This window comes from Rhagoletis zephyria, unplaced genomic scaffold (genome assembly GCF_001687245.7).
Source record: "Rhagoletis zephyria isolate East Lansing unplaced genomic scaffold, Rhagoletis_zephyria_1.1 Rzeph_scaffold_00052, whole genome shotgun sequence".
Classification (NCBI taxonomy): domain Eukaryota; kingdom Metazoa; phylum Arthropoda; class Insecta; order Diptera; family Tephritidae; genus Rhagoletis; species Rhagoletis zephyria.
Genome location: NW_016157136.1, coordinates 529081 through 540522, shown reverse-complemented (window position 1 = coordinate 540522; position 11442 = coordinate 529081). Strand labels below are relative to the sequence as shown.

General features: G+C 37.2%; 1 protein-coding gene across 2 annotated transcripts; it reads left to right on the top strand.

The window, feature by feature from the left end:
• Positions 1-251: 251 nt before the first annotated feature.
• Positions 252-7749, top strand: Tsp29Fb (Tetraspanin 29Fb). Of its 2 annotated transcripts, none has more exons than XM_017623646.1 (5): positions 252-462; positions 610-775; positions 6976-7164; positions 7229-7399; positions 7486-7749. In XM_017623646.1, the coding sequence occupies exons 2-5, from the start codon at positions 701-703 to the stop codon at positions 7732-7734; spliced, it is 684 nt and encodes a 227-aa protein (XP_017479135.1). In that variant the 5' UTR covers positions 252-462; positions 610-700; the 3' UTR covers positions 7735-7749. The 2 variants fall into 2 exon arrangements, with proteins under 2 accessions (XP_017479135.1, XP_017479143.1); XM_017623654.1 differs by having other exon boundaries at positions 380-462; positions 615-775.
• Positions 7750-11442: the final 3693 nt, after the last annotated feature.

The following is an 11442-nucleotide window of genomic DNA, read 5'->3' as shown; positions in this document are numbered from 1 at the left end:
TGATGCTACTAGTATTTCTACTAGTGAAGATAGAACGTGAACTACATAGTTGGGCTGAAACGCAAACTGGTAGAATTCTAGTTCACAACTAGTAGCTTTCCCTGATGGGTATATACATGTACATATGTGTGTGCTAAGGTAAGTAGAGTAAAAACGCAATTGAAGGTGGGCAGCGGTGGAAGGGCAGGACTGTAGATACCACGTCGCGCTGCGCTGCGAGAAGGAAGTGTTGTGCTTTCGTCGGACTTTTTGCCGCACCGTATGCATACTACACAAGCAATCATGTATACATATGCATACATATGCATACATATGTCGGTAATATAGTCTCTCCGCCGCCGCTTGCGCCACTGCTCAAAGCAGCTTTTTCAATTCAGTATTGAAGCGACTTTGAAACGGTGTGGACTTGAGAAAAAAAAAAGATTAACAAATAGAATTATTCTCAACTGTCACAACGAAACGGTAATGGCCACAACAAAACAAATGCTTTGGCAACGTGCACAACAACAATAATAAATACAAGACAAATAGTGTAACAAAAACAAAGTTATACTATGTACAATACTCGCATATGAAGTGTTGAAAATAAAATTATAATTCCTTTTTCAGCACAGCAAATAAGCGGGCACGCGAGCGGTCCTAAAAACGTTTGAAGTAGAAAAATCGCTGTACTGTTATTTTATAAGATACATAAAACAAAATGGCGCGCGATCAATTGAATTCAAGTATGCGTTGCGCAAAATTTATGCTGATCATTGTCAGCTTCATGTTTGCGGTAAGTTGGTCAAATGAATAAAATAAAATAATTTATAATTTTTCGGTATATTTTCATCTTTCATCTACCAAAAAGGCCCTCTCTCTCTCACATTCTCATGGCCAATATGGATATGTACATAGGGTCATAAATTTTCAAAATTTTGCGAAATTATTGATTATTTTTACGGTCTATCTTTATCGATCCTAATTACTTATGAAATTTCACACACACACTCGCATTCATACACACATATGTATATGCACATCGTTGATCAGCCCATTAAAGCTTGTCCTTGCCTATGTATATGTGCATACTTACTCATAGAATTTTTGTTGACTTACTGATAGCAATTTGTAGTACAACTTTCAACTGAACTGAATATACATAGTCTCGCGTCTTGTAGTTTGCTTACGTACGCATTTTCAATTATGGGTCTGCATTAGCTGCTCTCTGTGACATACACACAGACATATGTACATATGTATGTATATATGCTCGTACATAAATAACTTATAACCCAATATTTTCACTCAACCTTACAAAAATCCCAAATTTATTACCGTTAAAATAAAACAAAAAAAATTATATGTACATTAGGGTGTCTCATTTTTACGCAGAATTTTTAGGGCAATTTTTTGAAAAAACTATTTTTAAAACTTAATTTTATTTATAAAAAAAATCTATTTTGGGAGGTAATTTACAAATCGGTCTAGCTAACGTAAATATAAATATTTCTGCGAAATAGAGAGTGATGCACCCTAATTTTCTTATGTACATATGCATCTATTTTAAAATACGAATATGGTTGCCACCTTTTAAAAATTAAATTAAACTAAATTAAATTGATTATGTATTACAAATGCTTTTGAACAGGCTTTTTTCTAAACCACATGTAGGAGGGTTGCCACCTATTTAAAAAAATCTAATTCGACTTGAATTAAGGGAATTATTTAATTTAAATATGTAGCATAATATGGATGTCAAACGAAAGAGGCTTTAGGTGGCGTAGGAAGGTCTGGCACATATTTAGTACCGCCCCAGGATTTCCTCTTCACGGTCCTGTGTACTGATGTTATAACAGCACTGGTGGCACGCTTGATAAAAAAATAGACCGTTCTATTACAGTGTGTAAAGCGACATAGCTCATGTCCTTTCACTCGTATATGAAGAGCTCTCCAAAGCCGAAGAGTGCGTGGTGGGTATTTAACAGCTTCTAATCATAATTATGAATTTTTGATGAATACATGCCCGAAGTTTAGATTTAGTTTGCTTTTCCCAATTCATAAGAAATGAGGTCCTGCAGCTTGTGCCAAGTATCATGGCGTAAGTCTTCTTCTATTAAATAATAATATTGCGTGAAAGGTTGGAACAGCTAATTGTGCCCCTTAAGTTTGCCTTGAGTCTGGCATATATTTAACATTAACAATATTTTCACAAAGCGTCAAATAGTCGTGCGGGGTTTTGACTTACTTTCGAGCAAATTCATGCATTTTCATTCTGATTTTTGCTTTCTTTCTACATCGCAGTGATATTTTATAGAGCTAGAAGAAGAAGGAGGCCCAATTTAATTCGTCTAACAGAGTAATGGCACTTCGTGAGGAATTCATTGTGTACTTCAAATTTGGCGTTAACAGCGCCAATAATTTCACCCTTGAGATCCAACGAACTAACAAATGAGATCAACCGACATACAAAAATCACGCCCGATAAATCTATCCTCATCCTCAGCTTTTATTGGCGCAGGAATGAGAAGGTTTAGGAAAATTTGATTTCAGAATTTTAGTAAGAAGTGATTCATTGCGTTGTTGCTTATGTAACGTATACCATACGCAGTTTACTCGCACGCCTTAACTTGAAAGCCATTTTATTTAAAAGTAATTAAATATTGATGTGGAATATTTTTCCACAGTATTCTTCATAATTATACATAGTCTCAGGTGGACCGAGCTTTGCCCTGAATGCGTATACTTTTCAAAGTTTTCAAGATTTGGATATCTTTACAAAAAATATTTTGGGAATAAAAATAATAATTGGATTTCGAAATCCATTAAGTAAATTTCTTACTCCAAAAATTTAGGTGGCAACCCAATTCCGAAATACGCTGGAATGAATGGCACATATCCTGAGCGTATATGTACCGTGTATACATAAAAAAATGCTGATTGAAATAAAGAAAATAAAAATTTGAATTGTATAGAAGCGTGGCAAACCTGACGGAAAATATTTTCTGGCCAAAATTCTCAACAACACCTTTCATTTGATATCCATTGATAATCTGTGCAGACAACACTATTATCCTAAGGGATTACATTTTGTATATAGGGAAAGCATTGTTTAAGAACCTCCTCTTGGTACCCATAAATAGTAATATTTTACTTTTTTTTTCTAAGAAAAATTTAATAAATATGCGACTCAAAATAGGTGGCAATCCTTTTAAAAATATTTCTGAAATAGGGATCTTTAAAATACCTTCCATTTGGTACCCATATTATGATGTTTTAATTAATTTGTAACTAATTTTGAATATGTGGCAACCTTATATGAGTCTTCTCGGAGATAACCCTAAAATCCAAAACATTATCTGTGTACACAATTTCAGGAAAATCGTTAGAGCTGTTGCTGGGGCGTACCATACCAACCTGGACGGGGTTCACACTTCACGTGTTTGAATTGTTTAAAATTTTTAGGGTTGATGAATAAACATAAATAATAACTAAATAAGAAATTTGAGCTTGATTAATATATTTTTAAAAACTTAACACCACAAAAACAAAAACAAATCGATTTAATAGAAAAAAATTAAAAAAATCACACATACACACATCAAAATTCTCTATGAAAATAAATATTTTTTTAAATTTTTTTCTTGAAAATTTTTTCACATACAAATTTTTTGATAAAAAAAAATAGTTTTTGAAAATATGAGAGAGATGAAAATATGATATGAGATGAAATATGAAATATGAAATGAGTACATTACGAATTTCCAAATTTTTAAATTTTGTTTTGAGTATGCAGTTTTTTAGTCCACTAAATTGTAGTATAATAATGTGAAAGTTTTAAGCGATTGCAAACCTGGCATTAATTTTGTTTTTCTTTGAAAACGGTTTTACGCATTTTCTTCCATAAGAAAAAAGTGCAACAAGCCGTCAGCATAAAAAATATCAAAAGTCAACGCTATTTTGCAGTAGCTTAAAACTTGCACTTTATTCTGATAAAATTTAGTGGGCTACAAAACTGCATGCTCAAAATAATAAAAAAAGAAAATTAAAAAATGTTTAAATTGGAAATATGTTCATTTTATACAGCTTCGGTGTAAAAAATATTCATAGCTCAAATTATTTTAGAGTGCACCCCATAATACTACACTTAAATATTGCGCAATACCCAAAGCTACCATTGTGATTTTTTTTTTTAATTTTTTTTTTTTTGTGATGGCATATTTTCAACATCTAATTTTTTTTTATCAAAAAATTTGTATGTGAAAAATTTTTCAAGAAAAAAGTTTTAAAAATATTTCTTTTCATAGAGAATTTTGATGGGTGTGTGTGTGATTTTTTTCCGATTTTTCGTTACTCCTGAACAATTTAAAAAAATGGACTTGGCATATTTTCACCATTCGGTGACAACATGTATTACGCACACACAATTTTTTAGTAAACTGAAATGAATAATACTTATGTATGTATTTGTAGGCCAGATAACAACAAGATAACAGTAATTGGATTTTATGTATGCTATGTTTGTAGGCACCTTTGCGTACATGATGAAATTATTGCACACATACATATTTACGTAGAATGCAAATATACCCATGAATATCCATGTCTACCATTGCATATCAACAACTGGAAGTTGAAGATAAATAAATTGATTTAATTTCAACCAAATAAACGCACACTAAAACTTCAATTATTTTACTTCTACTAAAGAGTTTTTGCTTTTTTGCATTACTTTATGTAAATAAATTTCATCTTCAGTATTACGTATAGAAATTTTCTACCAAATATATTTGATATCGATGATTTTTTGATTTTTGTATGCAGCAGTACCTACTATATATAACACCGTCCGACACTATTTTGGATTCATACAAAAATCTAGCATTTTCGGAAAGTAAAAAGTGTGCTCTGCCCAATCCACAAGAAAGGCGACCCCGCCATACGCGACAACTACCGCGTTATCAGCCTTCTAAGCATAGGTTACAAGGTCTTATCGAGCGTATTGTGTGAGAGACTGAAGCCCACTGTGAACGAACTGATTGGGTCTTATCAGTGTGGATTTAGACCTGGAAAATCTACCATAGGCCAGATAATGACAAAACGCCAAATCTTGTGTAAGACTCGCGAGAAAAGGATCGACACTCACCATCTATTTTTGTACTTCAAAGCCGCTTTCGACTGTACGAAAAGAAGTTGTCTTTATGTCTGAATTTGGTATCCACGCGAAACTAATATGGCTGTGTAAAATAACGCTGAGTAATACCACCAGCTCCGTCAGAATTGGGAAAGACCTCTCCGAGCCGTTTGACACGAGGTTTCCGACAAGGTGAGACTTCCTTTCGTGTGATTTTTTTAATCTGAGGTTGGAGAGGATCATAAGATTCGCTGAATAGAACCGCTCATGCACAATACTTTGCAAGGTATCATCGGTAAAACCAAGGTCTACGTCTGTTCTGCCTTCTCGGAATTAGATAGAGAAGCAATGCGAGTGGGTCTGGTGGTGAACGAACATCACACATACACCCATAGCATATGCATCTTGGCACAGACGTCACCGTTGACAATTACAAGTTTGAAAAAGTTGGTTTATTTAGGAACCAGCCTTAACGCCAATAATAATGTCAGCCTTGAAATCTAACGGAGAATCACTCTTGCCAACAAGTGCTACTTTGGACTGAGTAGGCAATTGAGAAGTACAAGAATCAAATTCTATGATTCGGCCATCATGCCTGTGCTGTGCTGCGTATCACCTTGAGGCATGGGCAATGTAAATATCTGATGAAGCAGCTCTTGGAGTTTTCGAGAGGAACATTTTGCAATTTAACGACGAACTGTATGAGCTTTATAACCATATAGACATAGTGCAGCGAATTAAAATGCAGCGACTCCGCTGGCTAGGCCATGTCGTTCGAATGGACAGAAACGCTCCTGCTCTGAAATTATACAACGCGGGTCCCGATGCTGGTAACAGAGGAAGAGGAAGGGCCCCCACTGCGATGGAAGGTCCCAGAGGAAAAGGACTTGGCTTCATTTGGCGTTTCCAATTGGCGCCAGTTGGCACAGAAAAGAAACGACTGGCGTACTGTTTTGGTCGCTGCCAAAATCGCTTAGGCTGTTATAGCGCCTATAAAGAAGAAGAAAAAGTTCCGAAATAGTCCTGAACGGTCCCGAAATTATCCCTAACGAGTCCCGAAATGGTCGTAAGCTATTCGCGAACTAGTTTTAAAATAACCCTGAATATTAGTTCATTTATACACAAAAGAAGCAACTAAAAATTTCCTACTGTGTTAATGTAAATTTTACAAATACCAAGATCTAAAATGTTTACACCTCAAAAATTTATTTAAAAAAAAAACATTTCTAGCGTATGGATATTTTACAAGGGAAGCTTTACTGCACTGAGAAAAAACTCCCACTAAGAAATAATTTGCCAGAAGCAAGTAAAGAGTCTGAAAATAAACCATAACCGTCAAAATGTTTTATCTTGCCTGATTTAACAACAACCTGCTTTAGTTATGAGACAAGCTCATTTCTGTTCTATTTCATGTTTGAGATTGAACAGAAGGTCAAACATATCCGTAGAAGGCACCCTCCTACCAGTTATTTTTATACCTAGAATACATTCAATACCCTTTTCACAAAAATGAGGTTCTGAATCAAAAATTCAACTGAGACTTAACTGTCATCGGTGATATTAATGCTGACCTTGCATAACACTAGACAGAAGAATTCACTATTAAATTGCAAAGTCAGAATTAACATTTCTGATGACAGGTAAGCCCCAGAAAGGTTCTAACATCACAAAGTAGTTTTTGTGAAAATTGCGGATAGATTAGCCCTAAATATATAAGAAAATATCAGCTCACCATATCCTCGAACCACACATCTCATCATCTCCACAAATCTCATCATGCATCTGAGCATTAAAAACTTTATTTTCAGGTTCAAACATGTACTCGTACTTTAAGCTCATTTCAATCGCTTCTATATTTCTAGCTCACAGCCATTTTACTCATCATGGTCGGTACAACAATCCAAACCATTTTTGGTGACTTCAGTCAATTTATTGACGATCACTTCTCCTCTCCGCCAGCGTTACTCATTGCGATCGGTTTTATTTTGTTGTTTGTGGCAACACTGGGCGCCTATGGCGCGGTTAAGGAGAGCGTTATGCTGATTAATTTGGTAAGCAACGGAAAAAGAGCATAAGTAAATTAATTGTAAAAACTCACATTTCATTTACTTACAGTATGGCTTCAGCTTGTTCCTGGTCTTCATTCTGGAAGTAGCCGCAGCCATTGCCGCTTTTGTAATGCAAACTCAGGTGCGTGGCATGCTGATGCGTACTATGAACGAGTCTATACAGGCCTATGATGACAACGTGTACGTGGCAGCCGGCGTAGACTTTATGCAGTATACTGTAAGTATTTAGAAATTTTGATTCACAATAGTGCTTAGAAAATAAATAGTAATTGCTCTTGTTTTATGTACTTTATTGATCTACAGCTTGGCTGCTGTGGTGTAAATAGCCCTGTAGACTGGAAACTACAAAATGACACAAATGTGGAGAATAAAATTGAATTGCCACCATCATGCTGTGAAGAATACTCCATGGACGAAATGAATTTCGATGAATGTGTTAGGCCTTATGATAGCGGCTGCTTGCCTCGCATGGACTTTATCATCTCACAGAGTACAATGTTGATTGCTACCGGCGCTACGACAGTGGCTTTTGTGCAGGTAAATAAGCAATGATAGTACACTATAGTCCTGGCTAGATAAAATAAGTGTAAACAGCCTGGACTGCCTCCAGAATAATAGTTTCCCTTTGAGATGATCACTTTTGGTGTTGGGGAGATTTTCTTAACTGAGATACTTTTTATCAGTGTCTGGACTGGTTTTATCCTACAAACTCTTACCAGGAGTAACCAGTCCTGTTGCTGGCAAGTTTTTTCTGACAAGGGTTTTCTTGATACCGCTATGACAAGCTCTGGCAAGTGACAGCCATACAATAATAAATTATCAGGGCACTGGTTATTTTCTCCGAAGCTAAACTGGGGAAGCTTGATTTAGCATCCTGCAACAAGTGCCCGCAAACTTGGCCGCCAGGTACTCCAGTTCCAACCAATTTACCGGTGTACGAAATTGATGCAATTTTTTTTACCCATCGTTAGCTACGACTTTTTCCCACTTTTCTAGCAATTCATGGATGCCGCACCAATAACACTGCTCGTATTTGGAGAAGCGCACTCTTGTAAGTGCATTCTACATCGACCGGAAAAAATGTTAATGGGATGGTGGCAGGCCTAGGCTGTAAGGTGGGTAGGTTAGGACTTCGTATTCAGTATCGTCGAGATAAATTTTGACCGCTTGTGCTACATGCGGCCGAGCATTGTCATGGTGGAAGATCAATGACTAATTTCTGATTGGCCATTTCGACCATTTTTGAATAATCGCACGCTTCAATTATTATTAGTACGTCGGGTATACTCGCGCTGCGACCTAAAAGATCTATTTGTGCTAAACCTTAATTGTAGTCACTCCAACCTTAGAAAGAATTTTAGCACATTGGAGGGTGCCGTGTTCCAAATCTTGGGTGGAGAAGACAATCGTTCCCCACGGTACATCAGTCTGCTATTCATGATACGCGGGCAGTCACACACAATGTGATCTGAGGTTTCCTCCGCCAGCCCACAGAACCTGCAGTCCGTCTCTACAGAAAGCCCCATTTTGTTCAGATGGTACCATAACTTGTAGTGTCCTGTCAGGTAGCCTGTAAGAGTCCTAATACCCTTCCCGGCTGAGTTCACGGAGTCTTTCTGAGTTCCTCGTGGAAGGAGTTATGAATTTCTTAGATTGTCTCATTCCCTTTGACTGAAGCCAGTGGGAAGCAATCTGAGATTCCTCCCAACTCCTAAGAAGTTCTGCATGTGTATCCTCTAGATGTACCACAGAAAGACTCGGGACCATTCATTCGCGTTTGGTCTCCACGTTTTTCGAGATAGTCAGCCCTTTCGTTGCCTTCAAACCCTTCATGCACAGGAACCCACCACACCGTAACTCTATTGTTGGCTCCTGGGCTATTCGGAAGAGTTTTACAACTGTCCACAAGCCTTGATGTCATTCTAAATGAGTCTAGGGCCCTTAGTGCTGTCTGACTATCCGACATAATATTTATTCTGGCCCCGTTTGCCTTCTCCGAAGACATTCTCGAACACAGACTTCGATTGCGAAGACTTCCGCCTGGAATTTGGTTGGGTATGAGCCCCTTCGCTGGCCTTTCTGGAACCTTGGTCCAAGCACGCCTGCCCCAGTACTCCCGTCTTTCATCTTTGATCCATCGGTATACCATACTAGGGACCCTTTGTCAATCATAGATATCAGCGATTTATAACAGTCCCTTTCAGGAATTCTTACCATGTAGGGCTTATCAAAGAATATTTTCGGTAGCATGATATCTGTGAGCTTGATAGCGGGATTATCCAGAAAAGGCTTGAGAACCTCCAAGTGACCCCAAAGATCCCCACTCTTCATGCTGATTACTTTAGGCAGCCGTAGGGCGCTCCACCAGGCCTCCTTTTCTATCAGAATAGATAGAGGAGGAATGCCTGTAACTATACCGAGGGCATCCGATGGACAGGTGCGCATAGCTCCTGTGATGGCCACACAGATCAAGCTTTTGGCCACCAGGCCAGTGCCGCATATGTGACAACAGGTTTCACGACCGTACCCGACCCCAAGTTGTACCATGGAGTCTCTGGCAGGCACAAAACGCCCTTGTAGCCTTGTTGGTAACGTTAAGAAGATTTGAGTTCCAATTGAGCCTTTTGTTCAGAGTTACTCTAGATACTTCGCCTCTTCTGAGAACTCAATTTCTGTCCCTTCCAAGGTGGGTTTAGTCAATTTGACTCTCCTTCTTTTGGTAAATGGGACAACGGTGGACTTCTGCGGGTTTATTGACAATACCTTTGAAGCATACCAGTCTTAGATTAATCTGAGCGCAGCCTGCAATCTGGAACAAATTGTGTCCTCATGCCAGTCGACAACGTAGATGACTAGGTCATCTGCATATCCATATGCCTTGAGTCCATTGTCATTTAGCTTTTCGAGGAGTTCGTCAAAAAGCAGTGTCCAAAGTAGAGGCGATAAGACTCCCCACGGGTGGCAGTTACTGCTTGCCTACTGTATGATCCAATCCGTTAAAAGACCAGGAATATCCTTTCGTATCATAGCTGTCGATATTGCTGCAAAACACGTATTGTCGAAAGCACCTGATATGTACAGGAATGCACACAAACCTATCTGTTTATACCGCAATACCTATTCAATAACTTTGGTTAGGCTATGTATTGCAGTAAAAGTAGATTTGCCTGCACGCTCCAATACTATAACTTTTTGTCTGTAGAGAGCCTCGTTGGCCACCTGACCACTTTTCAGAGGCTCATGATACAGTTTTCCCTTCTGGTTCTACCAAATGCTTCCCGAAAACTGAGTTTTGTTGGCGTAAAAGCTGGCATAGTCATTGGTGAACATACAACATACTGTAAAATGTTGTTAAATGATGACACTTAAACATGAAGTGGGCTGCAAAATTTTTTTAGTTTCACTTTTATTTCAACATATTTTGATTAAAAGAAAAATACTGATAAAAATAAAAATTTTCATAAAAACAGGGTTGAAATCTTGAAATTCGTGCCCGTAGTTTGTTTGTAAGTCAAATATGAGTGGCATTGTGCTACAATGATATCACGGCCGAGTTGCAAGTGGACTGCTCAAATTTGGAAACATGAATTTCCACGGGTTTTGTTAAAGAACGAACTATATATTTTTTTAAATGTGACAAAAGTTCAATAACAACAAATATAATACGTTAATACTATAATTTTTTGACCACTGTATGTATTTTTTTATATCTTTAATTGGACCTTCACATTGTACATAAAGGAAGTACATAACAAAATTAAAACAAGTAAGAGCAGCGCTGTCTTCGGCTATGCCGAAGGCTTCATACCTTTCATGAACATCTGCAAATTTCACTTTGACGGATTACTGCTTTTGAATACATCTGCATACATCGAAAGAGGAGTTACATACTTATATAAAAAATCGCATCTAAACAATCAGAGGTATGGAAGATATACTTTATATGGCACCAATCTAAGTGATTTTCGCTGCTATGTGATCGGTATGTAAACCGGTAACACAATTTATTGGGTTTAGTTTCCTACATAAAGGAGATATATGGCAAAAACTGGTATCTGAACAATCAGTGCTATAGGAGATAAAGCTTATACAGCATAGATTTTGACGATTTTCTCAGTAGACTTTGTATTATTATTTATAAAATATCTTACGAAATTTATGAAAGAAGTCTGATGAGGAAATGTGGTGATTTCCGAAATAGCTATCACTTCTACCATTTTTTCAAATTGTTGTTGCTTTTCCACAATAAATTTTTCATTT